The 27,537-nt window shown below is 40.0% G+C and overlaps 1 protein-coding gene and 1 pseudogene across 1 annotated transcript; one reads left to right on the top strand and one right to left on the bottom strand.

Annotated features, from left to right (window-relative positions):
* Nucleotides 1–1,484: 1,484 nt before the first annotated feature.
* Nucleotides 1,485–2,126, top strand: LOC117708695 (PRAME family member 19-like; annotated as a pseudogene).
* Nucleotides 2,127–22,245: 20,119 nt separating this feature from the next.
* LOC117708694 (PRAME family member 6-like) lies at nt 22,246–26,110 on the bottom strand. The gene is made up of 4 exons (XM_034502575.1): nt 25,831–26,110; nt 24,926–24,929; nt 23,723–24,307; nt 22,246–22,852 (listed from the first exon to the last, which is right to left on the bottom strand). The coding sequence occupies exons 1-4, from the start codon at nt 26,108–26,110 to the stop codon at nt 22,246–22,248; spliced, it is 1,476 nt and encodes a 491-aa protein (XP_034358466.1).
* Nucleotides 26,111–27,537: the final 1,427 nt, after the last annotated feature.

Genomic DNA, 27,537 nt, shown 5'->3' with positions numbered 1-27,537 from the left:
GGGGGGTCTCTAAGGCCTGACAATATTACTGATTCTAACATGTGCTTACAGATGGGAGCTTGGCATGGCTGTCCTCTGAGAAGCCCTACCAGCAGGTGAAAGAGTCAGATGCAGATACTTACACACAACCAATGGACAGAAGCCAGGGACCACTGTGGTTGAATTAGGGAACAGCTGGAAGAAGATGAGGAGGAGGGCATCACCATAGGAAGACCTACAGTCTCAATTAACATCAATCCCCAGGATGTCTCAAACACCAAGCCACCAACCAGGCAGCATACACCTGCTGGTATGAGGCCACTAACACATATATAGCAGAGGGCTGCCTTGTATGGCCCCAGTAGGAGAAGAAACACTTAATCCTGGAGAGACTTGAGGCCTCAGGATGTGGGGAGGTCTAGTGGGGTGGTGGAGGATGGTGGAGGGAGTCTCCTCCTGGAGATGGAGGAGGAGGAATGGGAGAAGAATAGTCAGAGGGTAGACTGGGAGGGGGATAATGACAACATTGTAAAAGGAATTGAAGAAATATTAAATTTATTGTTATTATTATTATTGTTGTTGTTGTTGTTAACAATAAAGATGGAACCCTGGTATGGAAGTACTTGCCCTTAATCCCAGTAGTGCTGGGGAGAAGTAGGCAAATTTCTATTAGCCAAAGACCAGCCTGGTCTATAAGAAAGTGTCAGTCCAGAAAATGACTCATAGTGAGACCCTGTCTCAATCAACAGTAAAACATACAACATACAAAAAATGGGAATGAAGTACAATAAAAGGTAACACTAATTTCTTTCTCCCACATATTCCCACTACACTGCATGCAAGTGCATGTCCTCTTGGAGACAGATCTCAGCCTGTGTTCCCAGCACAGGACCTCACGTTTCACCCTGGCTGTTTAAAGGCTTTGCTTACTTGTTCTGTTGCTGTCCTTATGCTGGACAGTGTCCTTGTCCCAGGGTAGAATCACTTTGGCAATTGTGTTCATTTTTCTGTACTCAGGAATGGGACTCAGGCTATGCATACCTGTTTCTAAAGGTGATGACAACAAAAGTAGCCAACTGTACCTATTTCACACTTTGATGTGAGACAACTCCCATGGATAGAGGACAGTATGTCAGAAGGTTTCTCAGGGAGCCTTTCATATTTCTTTGAGAGTTTTTATAGAGAGAAGTCCCACCCTAAACAGATGAGCTCCACTATCTCCAGAGTGCCTACTCCTCTGAGAAATAGCATTCAGAGCAGCAGGGTTGGTGTTGGCAGAATAACAATAAGTCACACCTCACATGAATGATTCACAATTTGCCATGCTGCCTTGGGGAGCCCTGGCTTTGAGATGAGCAGAGGAAGTGAAGTTGGAAAATCAGGTTTCTACTGTGTGGATAGTGATCCTGGTCCTGAGGTGACTTCTGTAAAGGGAAGGGAAAAGCCATCTTAGCTTTGTTCTGAGAGGATATGTTTCTAGATGCTTCCACAGGATTTCCCTAAGAATGAGCTTCCAGGCTTTTCCCATGCTCCAACAGATGGCAATCCAGGAGCTGCTGAGTAATGAAGACTTGGCTGTTTCTGCTCTTGAGTACCTCCCCACAGTGTTTTTCCCACCACTGTTCAAGGAGGCCTTCATTAAGAGATGTAGAACGATTGTGAAGCACATGGTAGCAACTTGACCCTACCCAACTTCTATGCTGCCCCCCTGAGGTACTGCTTCCATGTGGATAACTTCCAGATTATGTTTGATGGAGTGAATTGGCTGAGTGGTCAGAAGGTTTGGCCTAGGTATGTGAGTCTGAGTTGCGGAAGGCAAGGCTGTGCTTGTAATTCAAAGAGAATGTAATGGAGGGAAGGTGAGACATGGGATCGAAGCAGATTATAAATTGAATCTCCAACCACACTAATCTCCTTTGTGTTTGAGCCACAGAAGGTATAAATTGAAAGAGATCTATTTACTGGATACCAATCACCATGACTTCCTGGAAATATGGATTCAAACACAGGATCATCTCTGCATTCCACAGCCCCAACCAGAGGAGAAAGTTCACTCAACAGTATTGAAGAAACCAATAATTGTTTATGCAGACTATGGCTGCCTGATGGGCACTCTCAAATATACCAGAAGCTCTTCATGCAGTTGATCATGCAGGACTCACAAATAATGCACTGCAGTTTTTATAATTGGTACTAAAATTTAGATGAAAGTTAAGACAGTACAAAGTGTCTGGTCCCTTGGGATATCTTGGGATCTGTAGTTATATACAGGTGGTTTTAAGTCACCTGGCATGGATGCTGTGAAAGAGCAATCTGTGGTCTTAACTCTTTAGGCATCTCTTTAGTCTCAAAATAACCATCATGTGACATGGGCTGGCCTGGAACTTACTATGTAGACAACCTTCATAAACTTCTGTCTCTGGAGTATTGAAAAGTAAAGCAGTACACAGCCATGACTGACTATTTGTTTCTCTTGATGTTTTTGTATGTTTGCCCAGGCTAGACTCAAATATATGACTTTATTTCTGTATCTTGTTGTGATAAGTGCAAGCCACCATGTTATGATATATCCCATTCTTCTACTAATTGAAGTGAGGTTTTATTATGTAGCTCTGCCTGCCTTGGAAATCATTATATAGATCATGCTGGCTTCAAACTCACAGGTCTCCTTGCATCTGTCTCTTAGACTGGGATAAAATGTGTGTGGGATCAAGGCTGTCTTGACTCCCAGACATGATTTAATTTTTCTATTTGTCATACTGGTATGGTCTTCTCTAAAACTGTCTTCTGACAGATATCCAGGGCCCATCTCGATCCAAAACACAGTTTTAAACTTCTGTGATCAATAGGAAGATGGAGCCCCGGTAATCTCTATCTTGTTATACATCCAATGATGACCTGCACTTCTGATCTTCTGGCCTCAAACCCTTGAATTCTTTGCTAGCAGGCATGTCCTATAATGGCTAGGTCATGGAGAATAGAAGAGATAGTCAAGGGTTTGTGATTTTTTGCAAGCTCTCTCCCAACTCAGATACCAAAATCCCTATGTAAGATTAAGGTATGCAAGCCATCCTCCTGCCCCAACTTGCTAACACAGCACAGGACAGGAAATGGAAAGCAGTGGTAAAGAAAAGGATGCGGATGTTCTTTCTTCAGGCTCTGGTACTTGAGCAAAGCTGTGAGTACAGAAAGGAAGAACACTGTAAGCTGGGGTGCCACTTGCCACACCCCAAGGAGTGAATGGTAGCTGAAGCAGTGTCAAGAACACCAGGATAGAATGATTCATGAAAACAAAACAAAAACAAAAAAACCCCAAAACCTAAAACAAACAAACAAACGAAACCAAAGGCTTTAAGCATCAAAAATTCTGGTGTGTTTACAGCTAAAAAGATGAAGATTGGCAGTGCTGCCTACAGAGTCTGCAGTTGCAGATGATGAGTTCATCAAGCAGCTTTAACTGCTGCTCTGACTCAGAGTTTAAAAATGACTAGATGGAGAGACTGGGCAAGTGCATTCTAAAACAATGTTTTACTAAACTTCAAATGTAATAATAGTCAAAACAACTGTTAACATGGCTACAATGTATTTTTATTTCTCTTTCAAACATATTTATGTTAGTTTTTGCATATATGAGACTTTGCCTATAAAAATGCATTCCTGATAATCTCAGGGGCCAGAGGGAATCAGATATCAGATATCCTGCCACTGGAGTTATCCATGTTTTTATGCTGCCTTGTGGTCACTGGGAGCTGAACACAGCCCTCTGTAAGAGCACTAAGAGCTTGTGCCACCTCTGCAGACCTTCTTTTCTTCTTTATTGAATTTTTTTATTGTTGAAGCACTATAGTGTTGCATGGAGTTATAATGTGTTCTGCACATGATTTTACAGAATAGTTTTGTGTAGCTTTCAGATTATATTGCCAAGCAGGAGAATGACATGTGCACATTCAAACATGTCCAAAGGAAGAACAGGGACAAAAAAATAGAACAGAGACTAAAGGAAGGGCCAACGGTGAGCAGCCCCACCAGAAGATACATCATGTCTGCAGACACCAAACCCAACACTGTTGCCATGGTCAAGAGGCACCAAGTGTGGCTGTTCCCGGGGAGGTCCAGCCAATGCACTCTCATACAGGCCTCCTCATTTTCTTGATAGAGGACTGGAGCATCTGTAGATCTGGCATGTGTGAGATCACTCAGTGGTTTTATGTCATTTGCACCCATAATTATTTCCTCTTGTGTCCTGCTGTGTGGACAAATGTTAAATTCACACCAGTGCTATTGCACCTGGAAAAAGGCTTTTGCCATAAAGATTATAACTTAAGTATATTTAAAAAATGACATAAAGCCTAACTCATAATATTAACAAATATAAATGCATTTGAAAGTTTTTTGCATGTATTCCATATGCAATTAATGTAATATAAAAGGAAGGTTGTTTTTAGGAAATCACTTTTTATCTTGACATAAACACATTCACATAAAGGCAGTAGTTAGCTTTTAATTTTTTTTTCTGTAAAGCCAACTGGTGGTGGCACATGCCTTTAGTCCATGTGCTTAGGAGGGAGAGTTACCTGGATCTCTGAGTTTGAGGCCAGCTGGATCTACAGAATGAGTTCCAGGATAGCCAGGGTGACACAAAGAAAGCCTGTCTGAAACAACAAACAACAGAAAAAGTTCTGTATGTGCCTTCAGGAATTAGTTTACTGATAACAGGTTTGACAAAGGGCCTGAGTTCCCTGGTGGATCTGTGGGTATCACACCACTCTGCTGAGACACCCAGACCACTTCCTTCCTTCCTTCCGGTCTGGGACAGAGCACTGAGCAGATCTTGGGTGGCAGCTCTGCCCCCAACATCCAAGAACCCAGAGGAAGCAGGGATCCCAGGCACTCGAACTCAGGCAGTATCCTAGGTAAGCAAACAGCAGGGCCCGCCCTAAACAGGGAGTAACTGGGAACCAAAAGGACCCAGGAAGTCACTCCCGTCCTGGAACACTGGTTCCTTCCTGAACTTCTTCCAAAAGAAATCCATGTAGATACAGCTTGGAAAAATACAGATGAGATTGTCCCAGCAGCTATAGTCTCACTTCTTTTGACCATGCAAGACTCTGAAAATGGTTCTATTTGTATTAGTGACCAGGGTAACAGTTCTAACTTCTCTTGGTCTCAGGGCACCCAGGTAACTTATGAGGATGAGTGTCAGAGACAACCCTCAGTTAAATAGGTGACTCTGGTAAGCAAAATCAGTTGAAACTGATGAAAAGAAAGGGCTTAAATATAGTTTTGTCTGTAAGTGCATCTCCAATAAATATTCCCCACTGAGACAGTCTTTCTCTAGCAGCTCCTGGGAAAGAGAAGCCCAGGCATTTTTACTTTTATCAGATCAGCAAACCAACATGCACCACAACTTTCATTCTCAGCGTTGGATGAGCTTTTGGAACTGGAGGGAAATTTTCCTGAAGAAAATCACAAGGCAAAGTCTGTCTATTATCTTGAAGTCATCTTGAAAGGTCCAGGACTCCCCAGAAAGGGGTCCACTTAAGTCACAGGATAGCGCGCACCCAAAGGACACACGAGAGACCGTCTTGCTGTAAAGCACATGAGGTGGTTTATTAAATCAGAGCTCTGGGCCAGCCCATATCCCCATATCTCACATAGGGGATAGAGGGACTGACCTCGTGGCTCAGGGGCATAGCGCTTATATATGGGCGGGGTAGGGAAAAATCGAACTTTCGCGCGGGTGCACAGGATTGGTTGTTTTACCTTTTTTGAACACTAGTAGGCCGTACCATGGGGCAGGGTGTAGTTCTTCCCTTGGCCAGTCAGTTTCTGGGATGTTCTTAACAGGCCTTTGTACTGTAACTCCCCCCTCCTCTGTAACTAATTAGATGGACCCAAACCTGCTGGCAGGTGCTTTTCTGCCCAAGGTCTAAGGCGAAAAATTTACACATATTTCATAAGATGGCCTTTATAATTTTTCACTCTACAATCTAAGTCAACAAAAGAGGGAATGATATGCCTTTGACTGATGAGGCAGGAGTATTGTTCCCATTCCCAGCCTAGTGTCTGTCCAGTGACATCAGAATCCTCCAGGAGAGTTGCTCACATTTTGTAAACAATAATTTGAATTTAGGGACCTCTGGTAAAAATTTTGTACCTTACATACCCCAATTTCAAACCTGTTCCACTCACTGTCATAACATAATGGAGAATATGATGTGTGACTTAAGTGTGTGATCTCCTCCAGGAAGCCTCCAAGTCCCGTTCAAATAGAGCATGTCATGTATTATATGTTCTTTTATTGTTGTGGATGTGGGAGACAAGTGTCAGAGTCTAATTTAAAAATTAAATAGGAAACTTATTGTTTTCAAATTAAGTGTATGTATTTTCTCTCAGTACTATAGATGAAACATATGAGGAAGCCTTCATGTATCTAGTAATGTAGATGGATTATTATTGAATATACTTCCAACATATCCTTGTGGGGGAGGTCTCCTAATTCTAGCTAAAAATAAATCCAGGAAGTAGAAAGTGTCTAAACATTTGAAATTTGTGGAAAGAACAAATTTCAACATTATACTTCAGCTGAAAAATGGTTTCAAACTAACATCCCCGAGATATTGTTGTTTCAAGGGTGTATTTGTTTTACCTTGAATTGTCTTGTGTTGTGCAAATTCACATGTGCATGTACAAAGCTAAACTAAATAGATACTCCTGTTGCTTTGGAAGTATGTGACATGTTTGTAGTTTGTGCATCCTGTCTGTATTAGTGGAAGTATCACTCCATTGAATGTTCTTTACAGGTTGCATACTTTAACTTGATTACAGCTATAATTGCAAAAGGTACATGCTGTACTTCTCACTCTATTATTGTCACCCTGTTAAGAATGAGGGGATTAACTCATTTGCCCAAAGTCCCAATTTTAGTGGTTGATGGAACCAGAATTAAGATTTAACTCACATCTTTTTAATGGTAGTGATTAAAGTTTAATCTAAATCTTACATTTCCATCCTTAAAAGCAAAACAACTGTTGTTATCAAAGAAGGCCTAGTAAGAGGATTCAAGTAATTGAGACCTGGTCTAAGTACTGGGCATTCTTTTTTTTTTTTTTTTTTTTTTTTTTTTTTTTTTTTGAGACAGGGTTTCTCTGTGTAGCACTGGCTGTCCTGGAACTCACTCTGTAGACCAGGCTGGCCTCAAACTCAGAAATCCACCTGCCTCTGCCTCCCAAGTGCTGGGACTAAAGGCATGCGCCACCACTGCCCAGTGAGACACATATTTCTAATTGTGTTATCCTGCTTCTTTTATCAGTTCTCAAAGGTCTGAAATTGAGAGCCATAAAGCCATAGGGTCAGATATTTTCATGTTTCTATTGTACAGAATCAGTGTTGGGATTCTGAGAGGTGAAAGGCAGAGTAGAATTAATGCACACTGAAATTATTTCACTGTTTTTCTCATAACATTTTAGTTTATGTAAGTAGTTAATAGAAAGTTTCTATCTGATGTCAGCCTTTTGTTTGTGCTTCAGAACTCCTATAAACATGCACCTTGTATCTGGTAGGATTCTGAAATCTCCAAGGTGCAAGAATATTCTTAAGGCTCTATAGTCCCAGTTAAACAGATACATTAGAGGAAGAATTGCCACCACCTGTAATGAAAGATGGCAGGCCTTAATCATGAGAAAGATTACCAAGCTTAACTCCTTGGAGCTTTTTTGAGTCTTTAGTCTTCTACTGTAATGTCTCAGGAATGTGCTATGTTACTTAGGCTTCTAGTAATTTGTGTTTTTGCTACTATTTTAAACTCTGTTCTGAGACTTTCTCTTTAGTTTTGAAATATAACTGTAAAAAAACCTCTCAAATAGAGAAATATAATAAAAAGTAATGGCTTCATTTGATTCTCAAGCAGCCATTATCACTCCCCAAACCATCTCTGTTACCTAAACACCATGGTGGGGAAGGGATAAGACTTAGGGCCTTGCCCATATTATACAAGTGCTCTGTCACTGAGCTATTCTCAGTCTCACTGTGTCTTAAAAGTTGTATATAATTAGGATTACTTGGTAACTTTAGTAATACACCTAAAGATTGCTTAATAATTACAATGTGTCCTTTTTTAAAATTAGGGGATGAGAATACTTGGTGCTCTTGCACAGGATTAGACTGGTTTCTAGCAAGTGCTTCACCTGGCTCAGAGCTATCTTTAACTCCAGCTTCTAGGGATCTGACACCCTCTTCTGACCATGTCTTTGTTGTACACATATCCTGCTCCTATTGGTTAGGGTATTCCACTGTGGCAAGGGACTTACATTATCTAACATTCATGTCTTAACTTGTCAACCAGGATGGCAGTTGTCTAACATTCTTGTCTTATCTTGCCAACTAGGGTATCAGTTACCCATGTACATATTTCTTTATGACCAGTAGCATGTTATTTCCCAGGAAGTCTTGAGAACTTAAACTTTATTTAACTCCTACTGAAAATAAACTCTTATTCCAAATGGTTTCTAATATAGGTCTCTTTTATATTGGGGTTTATCTCAGAGTGAGCTTATGAAAGAAAATACTATAAAAAATTATACATAGGCACAGGAAGTGCTGCTGGGCAGTTGGTTTGGGTCCATGCTTATTGTGGGTAACTTTGCAAAGCAGTTCTACTGACTACTATTTTAATTGGTTTTCAAGGGAACAGAACATAACAATGTAGGCAATCAACTTGGGTATGAATAGACTTCTAGTAACAGCACAAGCAACATATGAGAAAGTTTCCTTGTATTATTATTAACAGCACAAAATGGCAAGCTAGCCAGGAACAGTTACATAGGCTTTAACTATAAATAAACCATCAAATAAATCTTAAGAGAAAAATCTCTTAAAATCTACAATGATTATTTAATAGTTCAAAAATCAGGATATTTAGATGATTTGTAATCTTTTATGAACAATTCTGTAGTGAGCATTCTCACAATCAATTACATCTTGACACATATTTTTTGCAAAATACCCCAGAGAACTCGGTTGTGAATATTAGAAACAAACCAAGTTGATTTATGTATATTTTGATACTTAGATTTTAACTTGCAGTTGACCAAGTTTTCATGTTTAAGTCATTTAGAACTTTTTGTTGTCTGTTTAATTTATAAAGAGTCATTTGGGGGCTGGGGAGATGGCTCACAACCATCTACAATGGGGTCTGATGCCCACTTCTGGTGTGTCTGAAGACAGCTACAGTGTACTCATATAAAATAAATAAATAAATAAATAAATAAATAAATAAATAAATATATAAATAAATAAGTTAAAAAAATAAAGAGTCATTTCAGTGGCTCTAAATAATTTTCATTTTTGGACTATAGTGTTTCCCGGAGATACCATGCTGAATACAGAAGCCTTCATCACCCAGCTTTGTTACACATGAGTAGGGACTGAAGCAGATTGTAGAAGCCTAAAACCTGCACCCATGAGAGAAAAGTTACATTATGATCTTTACTAATCAGAGCTGAGGGAATAGTGACATTTCCAAGTGTGCCATCATGGTTAACTGACACTGAATGTGTTTTTGCCCGACCAGTCAAGTTCACTTCTTCTGGTGTTAGAAATAGGCATTATGTTTGGGGAACTATTATTTTGTATAAAAGGAGTTGGTCAGTTTAGGTAAAATGGAGTCTGAGGTTAAACTGGCAGTACTTAAGACAAGTTTCTTTTATCTGCTACCAACAGCTTAATACATTTGTATGCATCTCTTCCTGTGCTACAACCTAGAAATCACATTTTGTTGTTATTTATCATTCCCACCTCCTGCCAAAGAACTATGGATTGTGTCTTAGCTTGGGTTTCATTGCTATAAAGAGGCATCATGATCAAGGCAACTTTTATAAAGGACAACATTTAATTGGGGCTGTCTTGCAGGTTCTGAAGTTCAGTCTGTTACCATCAGGGTGGGAATATGGTAGTGTCTAGGCAGGCATAAAAATGGAAAAGCTGAGGGTTCTGCATCCTTTTCTAAAGGCAAACACAGGTCTGGCTTCCAGGCAGCTAAAAGGAGGGTCTCAAAGCCACACCCACTCCAACAAAGCCACACCTCTGAATAGTGCTACTCCCTGTGGTGAGCATATTCAAACTGCTCTATTCCACTCCAGGTCACCCATAGGCTCCTTAAAGTACAGGAGGTTGTCGGGGACATACTTAGTATAGCATAATAAAAATTCAATTTAGTGCACCATCAGAAGTCTCATAGTGTATAACTGTCTCAACCATGTTAAAAGTGTAAAGTTCAAAGTCTCTTCTGAGATTCATATAATCACTTTACTGTTATCCCAAACTACAAGCAAAAGTCAGTCAGGAAATCTCCAAAGTCTGTCTCTTCATTTGTGAAATGAAAGCATGCTTCAGACCTCCAACCCCTTTCATCTTTGGTGACTACAGTGAACTTCTTTCTCTTGGACTGCTTCCACTCCATGTTGTCTTCTTTTATCAGTAGTTATCCCTTGGTTCTGTCATCTCTAACATCTTGGAGTCTCCAAGGGATATATAACTTCACAGTTCTTGTTCCAGTGTCTTTTTCCAATGTCTTGTTCCAATGATCCACACACAATCTTCTGGGCTTCTCAAAAGAGCTTGTGTTACTTCTCCAGCTCTGCCCTCTCTAGCACTCTCGGCTCTGGTTGACTCTACTCCATTGCTATTGATGTTACTAGCATCACATGGTGCTAGCATTTCACTATGCTGGGGTCTTCTGCTACAAATAGGCTTCATCAATAGCCTCTCATAGGTTCCCTTCAGGGTACCAAACTTCAATTTCTTTGCTTGACCCCTCAATTTATGACTCCTTTATGCCTTAAAAAACCAGAACCACCTGGGTAATTCTTATACATTACCATGTCTAGCTGCAGTAGGATGCACAACCTTGGCTATCTCTGGAACACAGCTTCTTTGTGCTCTCAGAAAATAATTCCCATAATATTTCACCTCAGTTATGCTAGTCTTTTCTTAACCACCACTAAATTTTTAGCTCCAGATAACCAGCATCAACTGTCACAGTAACCCATTTTATTTTTGAATCTAAAGCCAGAGCCATAGGGCTGAATATTCCAAGTTCTGCTGCTTTGGGGGGCTGGAACAGGTCCCATTTTTTTCTATTACATCATCATCAATTCTCTGCTTCCAACTCTCACTGCCTAAGCATGACTGTCTTGGAAACTGCTGTGTTGATAGACTTTAAACTCACAGATGTGCATGCCTCAGTTTCCTGAGTTCTAGAATGAAAGGCATGTACTAACATTCCTGAAAACTCAGCTTTTCTCTACTTGGAAATTGCTCTCCTCCAGGTTGGCTTTGAACTCAGAGATCTTTTTGTCTTTTTTCCTGGTATTAAAGATATTGTAACACCAGGACTAGAACTAAGCTTTTCATCGTCATGATTCCTCATCATCCAAATCTGTGTCTTCCCTTTCTTGATTGTAGTTCATTGTTCAATGGTAAATGCATAAATGGTAAGTTTAGCTGAGTAGGATCTTGCTCCCAAATCACCAATCCCTTAATTGGTTTATCTTCTTAAACACGGAGTTTAGCTCCATTGTGCTTCTTGGTGCCTTTTTATTACTTAAACCACACGTTTCATATTTTTCCTTTCTAAGCTTCCTATGCTTGACTAGAATGCTCTCTATAAAAGTAAATCAGAGGACAAAGTCTATGTTGGTGTGTTTGGAGACTTCCTTTGTCAATGCAATTCTTCAAATCTGTTTATCCTTGTGTAGACTCACTAGATAAGGGCAAAATGCAGCAACATTCTTTACCAAAACAATATTTAGAATTCAAATCACCCTCAGCACCAATGTGATTTATACTTCTACAGAATAGTCCATGAAGTCCCAATTAAAGCACTTTATGCCTTTCCATATACAAAGTCCCCATTTCCACAATTTTCCAATCAAAAACATGGTCAGGCTATCACAAAAATGTCCCATTGCCTGGCACCAACCTCTGTCTTTGTTCAGGTTTTGTTGCTGTGAAGAGACATCATAACCAAGGCAACTTTTATAAAGGAAACTTAATTTTGTGCTGGCTTATGTGTTTTGAGATTCAGTCCATTATCATCATGGTTGGAATGGTGGCAGTGTCCAGGCAGGCATGGTGCTGGAGGAATTAAATGTTCTACATCTTGATTTGAGGCCAACAGAAGAGGACTACTATTTTCAGGAAGCTAGGAGGAGGTTCTCAAAGCCCAGCTCTACAGTCAGTTACTTTCTCCAGCAAGGTCACACCCTTTTCAAAGCCAAACCTCTTAATAGTGTTATTCCCTGGGCTAAGCATATTCAATCCACTATAGATTGCATCTGAACCACTCGTTACACCTCCGGACACTTCTAGTTGCTCCATAGACCACATTCCATCTATGGTGGGTTCTAGGAGTCCCTCCATAAACCACACAAACAACCATCTCTCAGAGCAGGGTGGTTTATTGAACACACATCTTACCTGTTCAATTAGAGCCATAACTCAAAATTCATGGGCTGAGGCTATGACCTCAGACATTTTTCTATGTCAGCTTATAAAGGATAAAACTGCAAAAACCACAATTAAGTTATATGCAAGTGCTACCTGGTGGTTGATGCTAACTCAAGCCAGTTCAGACATAGAAGGTCCAACTGATATTTGATTTGATGGGTCCTATATGAAGCTTATTAAGATTAACAAAACTCATAACTCAGAGAATATAACAGGGTATGTAATCATCATGACCCTGCCCTGAACCAAGTTATTTTTCTGTGTCAATGACCATAAAGCATATTACAGTAACAATAAGAAACATCTGGCAGGCTTGGATCAAAATGATTACAGCTATGCTAGGCTGCAGACGACAACAATCAGTATGGATATTAATAGCCTTTGCAATTGTTATATTTCTGAGTGTGTAATTGTTGCCCGTGCTTTTATTATATGTCTCTCAATGCATATCATGTCTTTTGTCCTTCCTGTTCTCCTAAACTACCATGTTGGTTACTTTTATTATGTTTTATTTTATGTAATTCCCTTTCTTCTTTCTTTTTTTTCTTCATTTTCCTTCCTTCTCTCCTTCTTTTTTCCTTTCTAACTTTTTTCCTTTGATTCTTTCCCCCTTTCTTTTTGAGACATTGTTCCACTATACTTACATCTGGCTGGCTTGGAACTCACTCTATAAGAGGAGGTTGCAATGGCTGGAATCCAACTGTCAGATATTCACCTGCCGCTGCCTTCTGAATGCTGAGATTAAAGGCACGTACTACCACACGAGGCAGGTATGTGCATTTTACAAACATTATACTCATAGTTTTATTTTATCCTAAGTGTTTCTTGTTGGATTTCTGAAGTGCTTTGTCTTCTTCTTTCTTCTCTCTGGGATAATATCTCTTTTTCATAAGAAGCTAATAGTAATTTTTACAGTGTGGTTCAACAATAATGAATTCTTTTAGATTTTTCCTGAGAATTTCCTTATTTGGTCTTCCATTTGAAATATATTTAACAATGTAATGGGCAACTACTTATTTTGCACATATATAGGGTTCACTGTGACTGTCAAATATATATGTTTAAAAAATATTGATCAAATCTCAAGAGCCATTGCTTTAAACATTTAATGTTTGTGTTAGGATATTCAAACATCTCCCTGATAACTGTTTTGAAATAAGTAATTAGAGCTAAGCAGACATGGTTATCATGGCATAGATAAAACAGTAGCTTTTTTATCCAGTTCATGAAGATCTATAAATGGATAGTGGATGATTGGCAACTCCACTTAAAATGTGAGAAAGCAGATAGACATCAGAGTCTGAGCTTCAACAGACAGGACTGTGTTTATTAGAGTACATAATTAGGGTAATCTTTTCTACCACAGGATAGAGAGGGGTTTGCCAGAAAATAAAGCTGGCTATGACCCTGTATTGAGGCAGAGTGAAGGGTTTGGGAATAAAGAAAGTGTTACAGGTGCATCATGGGATGTGTTTCTCTCCTGCAGCCTTTTCTCTCTGAAATAGTTTCCCCAAGGTAATACAGACTGTATTGGGAGACAAGCTGTCCTAAGAGACACTTTCTGGGTTGACTAATAACTATTGTCATCACTAATTTTTTACTATTCCTAGCTTAAAACTGAAAAATGCTGTCATTCAAAATCCTAATAAGCACAGAGATACTGGAAGCAAGAGCCTTCACAGAAGTTGGAAATGTAGCATCAAAAGATGAGTGGAAAAGGGCCATCATCTCTTCTGTTATTGAACTGAGGAGAATACTGTCTAAGATTAGTTTCAGGTCTGCAGAAGAGGGAGCTCTCTGGTCATTTAATTGGAGTGGAATTTGAACTGAATCAGCTGCAATGGGTTATGAGATTGCCATCATGTGTTCCAGAAGAGACTTTTGAAAATTCATCACTAGGGAGTGATAAGCAGATGACTTGGTTATAGAGTAAAACCAAGAGACTGCCAAGAATGGTGGGGGGAGTCAGATCAGTAGAGGCAGGAAGGCCAGTGAGAGGAAGTAAGTGTTGAGTTCTTTGATGTGAGAGTGCCTAGTTCCAATGCCAGGAATGCTGCAGCAAAGTGATCTAGCAGAGGCAACAGGGAGGTATAGTATCAAAGCAAGAGAACAGCAAAAGACAGGACTAATATAAATGTTTCTATTTCTCCTGGGGTAAAAGGGATGAAAGTGTCTTATAGCCAGAGTTTTCCCACAGCCTCTTAAAGGTCTTTTTTCAGTTGTATCAGAAACAAAGGGAGCTGTTATAGGATGACAGCCATTGGATGAGCTTCTGTGGCACATTTTGTTTGGGTAGCAGGTACAATTCAGTAAGTAAAACTGTTCTTTTCCTCTGATGCTCTGTACTTTCCTTTTGCTTGTGCTAGCTCACTTTATGGCAGCACTGGTGGCATTGGGACTAGACATTGTCACTCCAAATCATCTCTACACTTACTTCCTCTCACTTGCCTTTAAACACAGGATAAAAACAGAACTATGGAGAGAGTAAGAAGGAAAAAAAACTGATCAAGGGGAAGAACCAGGAAAGAGGTTGGGCCTAGAAGCTCTCATAGGAAAAGGCTTGTGGTTCAACTTTTATTTGGTTTCTGTTTCTTTAGGCCCCATCGAAAACTAGTTAGAATTTATTGGTGTGGGAGCAGCTTTATTTATGGTGGAAGACACAAATACCATTCTTCACAGTATTCAGATCTTGTCTTGGAGTACTGTATCAGCCAAATTTAAAACCATTCTAAGGCTTACCTCAAAGATAGAACATGTCTTGTATTTAACAAAGATCTTCGTTGTTTTCTTTCTCTTTTTAATTTCAGTTTCTGTTAAAATTTTTTGGGGGGACAGGTTTTCTTTTTTTTTATTAGATATTTTATTTACACTTCAGATGCCATCCCTTTTCCCCATTCCCCCCCTTAGAAAACTCCTATCCCATGCCCCCTTTTCCTTTTTGCATTTATACATTTTTTAAAATAATGTTAATCATAAGCATTATAAGTTCGGAATTGTTCAATCAGAGGTGTAACCCACTGACCAACCTAGATATAACAACTATCTTTGACTGGTGGAGATACATGAATATCTGCCTCCCTGTCTCCCCCCTTTCTCTCTTTCATCACCTAGCTTCTCCTCTCCTTCTTCTTCTCCTCTTCTTACTCCTTTTTTTCCTCTCAGTACTCCTCCTACATTAGCTCCTCCTACACATCACCCTTCCTGTTAAAATGAAACTTTTCTCTCAAAATACAATTAGAGCATAATTATGCCAATTTGTACCAGTGAGGTACAAGATAGTCCTAATACCCCGTTGATCCTTTTGTTGACTAACCAGCACCTCTGTCATCTATCCTAACTAAAACATTTAGTTCTGAACCTGGCTTTAGGATGAATGTCAACTGACGACCATCCACTCAAATCTTTTCTCTTACGGTAAATAGCTATAAGTTTTCAACCCCGTCAGAAATCCAGAATGACTGAGTTAACTATAATTGTGGGAAGCACAAAGCATAGCTTCTAAAGCTTAGCCAATTTATAGAGACCTCTGAACACCTGAAAAGCCCCTATACTTCTGAACGTTGGAGCATCAAATCTTCAGCCTTCTGGCCCAGAATCATCTGACAGACCTTGGTGATGCAGGATTATTAAGGACTGATTACTCTGTCTAGGCAGATATAATCAGTTGACTATTTTGCATGTGTGTCCTTTTCTGGACAGTAATTTGTCTGTAGATGGAGAGAGGCAATTCTTGCCTAGTGGCTGTTACCACACAACTGGAGTAACTCCAAGGATGCTCAATTTCTTCTTAGGATCAACGACAGGAAGCTGTGAGGAGCAGACAGGTCTCTAATCAATATAAACATTAATATATAAATATTTGTAGCGTCAGTTCTATGGACTTCTGATGTTTTGAAAACCAACTATCCATGTAAGGTAACCTGGACTGTTGTTTGTTCACTCCTTTCAGCTATTTCTAAATAAAATATGGAAAACACCCTAACAATAAACTCAAAAATAGGAATTTGTTATAGTCCCTTAACTCATAGGTTAACCGTCCCAAATCAGTTAAAAAGGTTAAAAAAAGGCTGGGTCTAGGCATTGTATTCCTAAATGTGTTATACAGGCACAATGCCCATGAGTGTATCAATATTCATCTCATTTTTATATTAATAAGAGGCTCGTACCAATGAAAACCTTAAATTTGAGATCAAAGTAAATTTTGTACCATTTAAGAAATTATAACTTCATCTTGATAATAATTATACAGATTTCTACCAATAGGTTATGGCTATGCAATAAGTCCTAGCTAATCCCCCCCGTTCCAACAAAACCACTACTTGTCCCTAGAGTGACAGGTTTTCATGTTACATAGACAAATGTATTAGTCAGGATTCTTTAGAAGAACAGAACTTATAGCAAGAATATATAAATGGGGGTTTACTAGCATATCTTCCAGGCTGTGGTCTAGTTAATTGAACAATGGCTGCCTGTGAGTGGAAGGTGCAAGATCTCTGTAGTTGTTCAGTCCATGAACTGGATGTCTCAGCTGGTCTTCTATATGCAGGAATCTCTGGTAAGTAGACTCTATTAACAGTGAAGGAATGGACTTGCAATGTAGCAATTCCATTTTGCAATGGAGCAAAAGTAAGCAGACACAAACATAGTGAATTTTCTTTCTCCATGTCATTTATACATTGTGCCAGAAGAAAGTATGGCCAGTAGAAGTTGTGTCTTCACAACTCTAAAATCCAGATTAAACCAAGTTTCCATTTTAAATGCTTTAATTAAGAAAAATGATATTGGAGAGATGACTAGGCTTACTGGGCATGCGTTTGTGCCCGCCTCCCCTTGTGCCTCCCTAGCCTGCTCACCGTGGCCTGCACAACCTGTCACGCCACCCAAATCTCTGTGCAGAGCCATGGCCTCGAAATCCCTGCCACCCTCAACCTCAGGTGGACAACCCTGCACAGGAGAGTGGTCCCCAAGAGCTGCCCCTGGCCATGCTTGAGTTTGAAGAAATTAAAAACCTGAATTCATTGCATTGTGTCAGAAGTTAAAGGTACCTGATCTTGTCAGAGAAAGAACTTGAATAACTTGGGAGAAAGTTTCATCTGTGGATGGAATTCTGAGGCATCAGTCTGTGATAACTTGCTCCATTACTTCCAGCTGAGGCAAGACCAAACATTGCTCAGAATGTCCAGTAGAGCACAAATGCACCTCTTATGCAGACTAAGAAGTAGGGAAAGTGGAAGAAAAGGGCCAGGGGCAAGCAATATACCCTTGAGTGGAGTACCTCCAATGACAGTCTCCCCCAGCTAGATGCAACTACAGCAGTTTCCACCACTTCTTGATGGATCATTGAGTTATGATCCCATGGATAGATTGTCCTTGTTATCTTCTGACCTACCAAAAACTGCCTCTGAGTATTGCTACATTGAGGACCAAGTCTTCAATCTTTTGGGAACATTTCAATCAAAACTATAGTGCCTTGTTAATTTTAAATTCATTTTATTGAATTTATTGATCTTCTTGATTATTTAGGACTCTTATTTTTAACTAGAATTTTATGGTTTTCCTCACGTTGATTTTGTATAGACTTTATTAACTTTATGTGTATTTATTTCATTTTAGATGCTCTGTAACTATACATACATATATATATATATATATATATATATATATATATATATATATATATATTCATTCTCTATTTCCATTCCTTTTTCCTTTTTTTAAGGGCAGGGTCTCACTATGTATTCCTGGCTGGTTTGGAGCTCACTATGTACAGCCAGAGTGGATGCAAACTCACAAAAATCAAGAATTAAAGGCAAGTGCACCACATCCTGCTTAATTGTATTTTTGAAAAATTGCAGTCTATTTTTTGAGATACAACAAACAATTGGATTCTGTGGCCTAAACTTGTCTTCTGTATCCTCATTATATCATTTATTTGAACTCATAGTCTCCATTGAGTCGTCCAGGATTTCTATAGAAATGATAGAATAATTTTAAACAAAGGCATTTTTGTTTCTTTTCAGTTCAAACAACTTTTATTTATTCTTTTTTGTTTTATTGCATTATTCTGGAAATCTGTATGATGTCAGTTTTTGGTAAAGGATAATGCTGATACCATGTTTCTACCCTCTCAGCAATAAATATGATATTAGCTATAGGGAAAAAAGGAAAAAGATACCAGGTGTGTGAAAGGCCCAGACATTTCATCTTAGCAATTAGGAATCAGGGTCAGGTGAATCCCTTATGAGTTCAAACCAGCCTATTGTACTGAGTAAGTTCCACACGAATTGACTCTGTCTAAATCAAAACAGCAGCAGCAACAACAATAAAAATATCAAAATTCAACAAAACATGTCCCCCTCCAGAAAAAGAATAATAAAGAGAAAAAACCCTCAAACTTAATATTATTCACAGATATGTCCAGCAAATTGGCTTCTAATTAATTGTAGATGTATTTCAATGGACAACCAAGAATAACTTTCACATTAAGTAACTAGGATAATCTTGAAACTCTCTGGTCCTCTGCCTCTCCCTCTACAGTAATAAGACTTCAGGTATGCACTCCTGTGCCGAGTATAGTGTGGTTCTGATATTTAACCCATCGCTCTGCAATGTTAGACGAACAATGCAGCAAGTAAGGTACATCTTACAACATTTGTAGGAGAAAGAATAGTTTGGAATGCTGCTATATAAAAATGCATGGATTTATATTGTGTATATTACCCTCCCACTTGTGTAAAAATTGATCTGTCCTGAAGAAACTGACTTTGAAGCCTCATCATCCTTAGATACAATAACTTACTTTGTTTTCTCTTTGAGATCAAAATTTAATTACATATCATCTTTGTTTACCAAGTTACAAACCTTCCCCCAAACCCTGCAATGCTCTCCAAGTTTATTGCCTCTTTTTAGCTAATTATTATTGCAAGCATACTTTTACATATATATAGTCTTGAATATAGTCTATTAAGTCTGTATGAAGCTACTCATATCATGTTTGCCTGAATATGGCCCCCACAGACTCATAGGGGTGGAATTATTGAAGACATGACCTTTTTGGAATAGGTGTGGCCCTGTTGCATGAATAGTATGACTTCAGAGTGGGCTTTGCCATTTCTGAAACTCAAGTCAGACCTAGTGGCTAACTCTCTATTTAAGCTGCCTGAGGATCTAGATGTAGAAATCTCATCTCTGTCTTCAATACCATGTCTGCCTGCATGCCACCATGATTTCTGCCATGGCAACAATGGACTAAACCTCTGAAACTGTAAGGCAACCTCAATGAATTGTTTCCCTTTATAAGAGTTGCCTTGATCCTGGTGTTTCTTCACATCAATAAAACTCCAAATAAGAGATACATGTGTATTTTCAGGGGTGACAATTTAGGAGATTCTACAAGCACTTGTGTAGAACAAACATAATCCCTAACAACACTCTACAAACATCTGCCCTTATACCCACTGATGATTAGAGTCTTTATCCAACATAAAGGAAACTTCTCTTTTCAAGAGGCAAAAACCCCCACAGAAAACGACAAACAATAAAGATGCAGAATTATGGACATCAATACCAAAGGGTACATCTGCAAAATACACAGGGAACATTGCTGAAGATGTGGAAAGAGGACTGTAAGCTCTAGAGAACCAGTGAATGTGCTGTGAGATTGCATGTATTAGTAGTGTGAAAAGCTATAGGAAAAGCTTGAAAAACACAGTTGAACTTATAGGAGCTGAACAAGCATGACACCAGTGAACATGGCAAACTAGACAGAGACAATGCTTTAGGGTCTCAGCCCTACACAAAGAACTGTAGAAAACTGAAAAGCAATGAAGAGAAGAGTTGGCTTTCCCTAGGGAAGGCAACCTATTGGTTGTCCGATGTTAAAGTATATTTTTTAACTGTGAATATTTATTATAGGTGTATTTATTTAAATGTAAGTGTATGTTTCACCAGCATGCACTTATGTGTATCATATAGGTGTTCAGAAATGAGCATAGGACCCAATGGAATAAGAGTTACAGATAGCTAGGTGAATGGGAGTCTTCAGGCTGGTACCAGAAAAGATCCTAAGTTGTTTGAAAGTGTAGAAATCGCTTATCTGTTGGGCCATCTCTTTTGAATCTAAGGTACCCTATTTGAGGTAGGGTACCAACTAAAAACCAGGTACTCATTTGGCTGGAGGTAGAGGATGAGTTTACTTTATATGCTGGTATCTTCTGGATAACACAGCCTAAAACACAATGTATCTCTGTGTGTGCTCTGAACTGCTGAGGCAGAGGTCCAAATCTGAGGAAACAGAGTCTTGACCTGAAGCTGAACCGAGAGGTAATGATCCAGAAGATGAAGAATGAAACTCCTCCATAGGGGACTTGCTGAAGTAACTACATTGTCTTAAAGAACACTGGCATGGCATGGTGTTGGTTTAGTATTTAAAATGAACTCCATTTAAGCTGACTATTTAAGCTGCAGGGGCTTTGCCTAGCTCAGCTGCCATGTTCTGTGGCCAGAGGCCACATGCGTGCTGCAGCTAGAAACAGCCAGGCAGAAACACCAGCCTTGCCACACCTGAGATGCTAGCATGTGAGATGCCTCTGCCAATCTTCCATGCTGTCTCTGCAAGGCTGGGCATTGCCCAGATCATCCCACACTCCATGCAGGCCCAGTAAGAAAATGATACTCCAAGGCGTAAATATTAACCAAGGCTTTATATATTTAGTAATGCTCAATAACAATATGCCCATACAAAGAGTGTTGTTTCCTAATTAGCTAACCTAAAGAAATGTTGCTACCCACAACTGCTCTCCATACCTGAACGGCTCTCCATTGCCCCTAATCTGTGCTCTCCCTAGCTCCTCCTCTTCCTCTCCTCATCCTCTCCTCTTCCTCTCCTTAATCCTCTCACCTTAGCTCGTTCTACAGCATGGAGAGTAGGAATCCCAGATATGCCTGAAGCATGACAGGCCTGCTCATCCCATCTCTACATTTCTGTGAATGAACTGATCAGTAGAGGGTTCAGCCTCTAGAGGATTGGAGACAGTATGCATTCTACTTGTGCTGAAGAAGGTGTGCTGTGGGACCACACTTTCCCTGATAAAACTATGCAATATTTTGATAGAGCATGATACCCCATGGTCATAGGGAATCCTATGATAGCCCATCTCTGTTAGCACTGATGGAATGTAGGTACTAACAACAACTCCATACCCTGTTTCTAGAATGTGTTTACTTTCATAGTCTTGTGTAGAAATGCATCTGTGCTCAGGATCAAATCTCATCCCAAGGATGGTTCGGTACAGAGAGTGGTTTTTAAGAGCCCTTTACATTCAGTTCAACAGTTCTGTGCACATAACAAACCAAGGAGACAACAGTGGGAAATAAAGAGAAGATAATGCCATAATTGAATTTAATGAATTTTGCCACCAACAAGGCTCAGATGATAATTTCCTTGATCATACATCAGGGGGTCATAGAACAGCACAAACATAAAACTGGGCTCAATGACATGAGTAGCGCACAAGAGGAGACCAGTCAGTTCATAGATTGGCTTTATATTTCCAAAATGGGGAAGCCAGAGTGGATCCTGTCCTGATGGAGGCATATTTAGACATGCAGAACTGTCTTTCTGATTCCACAAGACACCCATTTGTACTATCCTATTGTCCTTCATATCAAGTCACCCGAGGTCTCAATCCACTGAACACAATTTTGATTTCATTATAGCTAAAGCCATGAATTCAGGGACTCTGGGGTGAATGTACTTCTTCAGATTTCATTTCTCAGCATGCAGAATAAATCTTCTATTTCCTGCCAACAAAGGCAAAGTCTAATCTCCATGTCATAGACACAATATTTCCAACAACGAGGGCAGGTGGCTGTAGCAAACATGATTGTCTTGGGCTGCCTTTTGGCCATGAGTATTTGCACCAGCTGAGGACACAGTTGAGAAAAAATGTCCACCACAACATAACCCAGGGGATCATAGCACTCTTTTGGGGCAGGGTACACCTCTACAGTCAAGTTGCTCAGATTGGCCATGCATTGCAGAAGATCCTTCAGTACAGGACTGGAAAAGTCGTTATCATAGAAAATGATACTGTTGAGCTGTGAGCACTGGCTCAGGGCTGGCAAGAGGACTTTGAGCTGAGAGTCCTTCATCCTGCAGTGCTCTAACTGTAGACTCTGCAGAGTTTCAGATACATTCTCTAGGAGAATTCGGAGACTCTTGAAACATGACTTGGAAAACACTACAGTATTAAAGTGCAGTTGTTTCAGTTGATAGAGGCTCTGACATTTTGACATGTGTTTCAGGTCTGATGTTGACAGTTGGCAGAAAGACATAGAAAAGGACTCCAAGGGGGTCTTCAGGCATCTAGAGTAAGAACAAGAAATAGGTTCTGACTCATGTTGCTGGAGGACACTAGTAAGATTGACAGAGAAGCCACATATGTATAGTCAAATCTGTGCTTCTGTTTAATGTCCACCCCAGGGACACAGCATATTGGTGTCTGCACATAGTATTGTCTATTGAGGCATACTACAATCATGGGGGATTGGCTCAGACCACAGGTCTGCAACTTTCCATACTCACTCTGTCAAAGAACTAGAGCTTGCCTCATCATGCCAGAAGAACATACCTAGAAAGAACTAGCACAGGAAGGTTCTGTGTCCTGCAGAGTTTATTTTTGTCCCTGCCATCTCCACAAATCCCATCCTTGATTTCAGTGTTCTACACTTGACTCTGATGATCCCCACCCCAGTGTCACAAAATTCTTATCTACTTAGTCCCAACTTGTGTTTAAAGCATCCTTCCATTTAGGGAGAATTTGAGGCTGACTGACTCCAATAAAAATACAAACTGGTTCCTGTACATGTATATCTTTGTAGAGGGCAAGTGTGGAGCCTCTGTAGCTCAGGGTTCTCTGCCCTGTCCTGTTTCCTTCCATTAGCTTTGCCTGGATCCCAAAGAGGAATATGCAAAGCACACTTACTGCATCTGACTCACACAATGAACCTGTTTGCAAGGCTGCTATCTCAATATCCCCTACTCCAGCACAGACTCAGCTAAAGGAGTAGGAATGAACCAAGTGAGTTCAGTTAAGAAACAGTTCACACTTTGATACTGTAATGAGTCTGTCATTGTAACACCCTTCATGAATGCCACACTTCAGGTGCTCAGTATGCTTCAAGTAAAAGGAAAGTTTTTCTGCCAGAACAGAAAAAGCTCACCATCCTTCCTTACCTGAACAAAGTTTTCATGTTGTCATAGGAAAAGTAGGCACCATTCAAATAGAGACTCTGGAGATGGTTAAGTTTGGAGAACTGAGAAAAGAACTTTGTAGAACACTTCTTTACATCTGTCACTGTATCCACAACATCATGTTGGAAGTCGAGTTGATGTAGCTTGAATTTGATAATATTTCTCATCTCACCAAGGAAATGTGGAAAGAAACTTAGGAAAGACAGGACTTCATGTGTGCATATTACCAATTCCTCAATATAGATTGGCTGGAAAATGTTCAAGACCTCCTCGATAATCTCTAGAGGGAAGAGACAAATCTTCATCTTCAAACAGATTAGCTGCAAAGAGTCTCTGCACTTCTGGGCCCACTGGAGTAAACATTTTTGGTGTTCTTCCAAAGAGAAAAAGAGGCTCAGGTTTGTCACCACCTGCAATTGCTTCGTCATTGCATAAGTAGGAAGACTTTCTGGGCCTTGCTTCATTTTTAAAGCATCTGGTGAGCACGCTTCATCTTCTCTTACAGCCCGTGCATCCCAGAATTCCTCATGCACATCTCTCAAGTCCAACATTTGTAGCTTCCTCTTTCTGTGATGAAAAAAGTTAAAGTTTCATAATTTAAATCAAGAACCAATATGGAGTCAGGTGGAATCCCATTTGTCTAATGTCAACTCCAACATAACACTTCACTCGAGGCAGTCAAGGACACTACATGATCTGCTTCTGTACCTGGAGCCTCCCAACCCAGAGAGGGCAGTGGTAGGGGCACAGATTAGGATTCTGGTGATGGCTTTAAAGTCTGAGGGTCTCAGGGCTTTCTGGCTCTCTGACTTGTACTGAAATGGTGATGATAATTTATCAAAAGTTCTAAAAACTTCTGAGGGTAAATGACTGCAGGCTTAGGTGATTAACACCTGTAGCCTAACAGCAGAGAAGTAGGCAATGTGGCCTTTGTTCTATCTCAGCAGGAACTGCTGGTCTCTAAGTTATGCCTACTAGTATGAGGTCAGAGGAAGAAATAGACACTTAGATAAATTACTATAGAGTTTATTAGTAAGTGTAAAAAGTTTCCTATGAGAGCTATCTAAGGGGAAAAGCAGAAAGATCTTAACTGGGGAAAAGGAAAAAAATTCTAATTAGAAAAAAATTCTAAGAGAAAAAATTCTAGACAGGGGAAAGGGAAAGAAAGGGACAAATGACAATGACAATGCTGACAACGAGGACGACGACTACTACTGCTTTCTTTGTCTTTGTCTTCAGTACTTATACATATTTCAGAGTACATGATTACATATTTCAATTAGTGACCTTTGGTTAATTGCTTTACAACCACTTGGAATGTGCTCTGAGTAGGAGAAAGTCTGATTACTATCTAAAAGCAATTAACTGATAACATGTGGGAGACTGGCAGAGTTCTCATTGCAGTTTTGACTATCAGAAAGAGACCTAATAGCAGACCCACTACAAAAGGGCTTAATAACAATCATTGATATAATTTTAGGAATTCTTTTAGGATCATCAATAAGACTTAGTTATTTATTTGTCTATATAGCATGAACACAAGACAGTACATCTTCATGGATCTGCAGATATCTGCTCGAAAGGGGTGTGCTATTGTTTAGTGATTGTTAGATATGTCTAATATTAATAACAGGAAAAGCATATTAATAACAGAAATCTTTCCTAAAATAAGTCCCTTACAGCCTTGCTGAATAAGGGCTCACTTATCTCATATGATATAATAATCCAAGGCAAGCCATTTCAGGATGATGACCTGTTAATTATTAGCTTGTCTTATTATGGCTCCTGACACATCTGGACTCATGACCCAGCTCACTCCATTCAGTTGCTCTTAACTTGTATCTCTTTCAATTCTAGTGTTTGTAGGAAAGCCAGGGAAAGGCTCATCCTACTAGGGCTACTAGTACTCTGAGCTGTCCACTATGAATGTCATTTAGATCAGCTTTCACCTTGAATAGTATTTCCACAAATACCCATGTCAATGATATCATTATTCTCTGTCCTGTTTGATCACAGTCTTTCTGTCCTCATGTGTGTTTTACCACTAACCCTATTCCCCTTTAGCCATTTGGTCCTTGCCTACCTAGGACAATCATTTTGGGTCATCAGTATATCTATGCCATCCAGCACCGCTTGCATCATCTCCACATCAGCAGTTTTCAGTAATGGTCCCACAGGGAGGTAGGAAAGGGGCCAGGCTGCCACCGTTGCCTTCAACATCTCTGTTCGTCTCCTATTGAATGCCTCTAGGAAGAGTGGTGTGAAGAGCATAGTAGGCAGGTATTCCAGATCAGAGAAGTCTATGGCATCATTCCTCAGCAGCGCCTCCAGTGCCAGCTGCTCCAGTGTGGGAGGGTTGTAGGTGCTCATCCTAATAGATATCCAGTCAGAAGGAACCTGGAGAAAGATTTAGGGGACATAATTTCAGGCTACATTTTGAAAATCCCTATTTCTCACACATTTCAGGAATCAGAAGGCCAGAACCCATGTTCTGGCAATAATGGAGACCCCAGTCTTCACAGTTATCCAATCTCAAGGTCTCCGAGCCTTTTTCATCACTCTCAGAATGTAGACTCCCTTGTAAACAACCAAGTAGAAAAAAATTAACCATTTTCACATATGATACCAATCCCCGTTCCTCTTAATTGCATGCCTAGTCAGAAGGGTTATTCAGGAGCATACAGTCTGACCAGAGTTTTGTTTCAGGATAAAGATACTGAACAAGTTTTCAAGCCTTTTAAGAAAATATAGAGCCAATGTCATAGACCCCACCCAGCCTAATTGTCCTTTCAACAGATTGATCTCTCTTGGGAAGGGCTAAGAAGGACCTGTGAGAGGCCTGTCTGTGAGTACTATGCAACCATTTAGAGACATGCACAAGCAAGCTTGGCTTATGCTAATTTGGTTAATGAGGTAAAAGGTTTGTCAACTCATGGCCACCTGCATAACCAATCATACCACATCTGAAATGCCAAACATAAGTCAAATTCACAACTTTCCCCAGAGCATTTGGAAAGCCATGCTACTGAATGAGAGCACCTGCCCATGTGAGTCTTAGGGGAGAAGACAAGTGTACATAGGCTACAGGGAAAAGAGTTTCTCATTGCAATTTGGATTGCAGAGGAATAAAGAGATGAGACAATACATCCATCAGCACTTCTAAGTCCATCCTGCATCATGATCATTTGTGCCCAGAGTTGAGAACTGCTCTGCCCCACGTTTGGGGGCCCAAGTGTCTCTGACCGTTCTGTCAGTATTGGAACCTGCACTGCCAAAAGCCTTGGGGGCTCAATTGTCCTGCACTGTCCCAAGCAGCTCCCTTGGGTCGGGGTTCAGCAAGAGAGAGAGTGAGGAGGGATACGAGGAATGGAGACCATACAGAGTGTGATTCAATCCCGTTTATTCTTCAGTCTCTCTTCTTAGTCTAAGTCCCAAGTCTTGAATTCCTAGTCCCTAATTCCTACTCCCTAGTGCCTCCAAGTTCCAAGTTTCTTCTTCCAAGTGCTAAGTGCCTAATGTCTAATTCCAAGTTCTTCCACCAAGTGCCAAGTGCCTAATACCTAATAATCTTCCAAGTGCCTAATTCCTACTCCAAGTTGTTCTCTCTGAAGTGTCTGATTCTCTGTTCTCCAAATTGTTCTGATTCTCTGATACTTTCTTCCATCTGCCTCTCGACTTTTATGTCTCACTTCTAAGCCATGCCTCTAAGTCATGCCTTTAATCATGCCCTTAGGTCTTATCTTTAAATCTGATCTCTAAGTCACGCCCTTAAGTCACACACCTTTAAGTCTCACACA

The sequence above is a fragment of the Arvicanthis niloticus genome, chromosome 5 (genome assembly GCF_011762505.2).
Source record: "Arvicanthis niloticus isolate mArvNil1 chromosome 5, mArvNil1.pat.X, whole genome shotgun sequence".
Classification (NCBI taxonomy): domain Eukaryota; kingdom Metazoa; phylum Chordata; class Mammalia; order Rodentia; family Muridae; genus Arvicanthis; species Arvicanthis niloticus.
Note: the sequence above shows the minus strand (reverse complement) of the source record. Positions and strands in the feature narration are given on the sequence as shown.

Coding starts and splice junctions, on each gene's coding strand:
- LOC117708694 (XM_034502575.1), bottom strand. CDS start 26,110: ATGAGCACCTACAACCCTCCCACACTGGAGCAGCTGGCACTGGAGGCG. Junction 22,853..23,722: donor AACATGAAAACTTTGTTCAG/GTAAGGAAGGAT, acceptor TTCTTACTCTAG/ATGCCTGAAGACCCCCTTGG.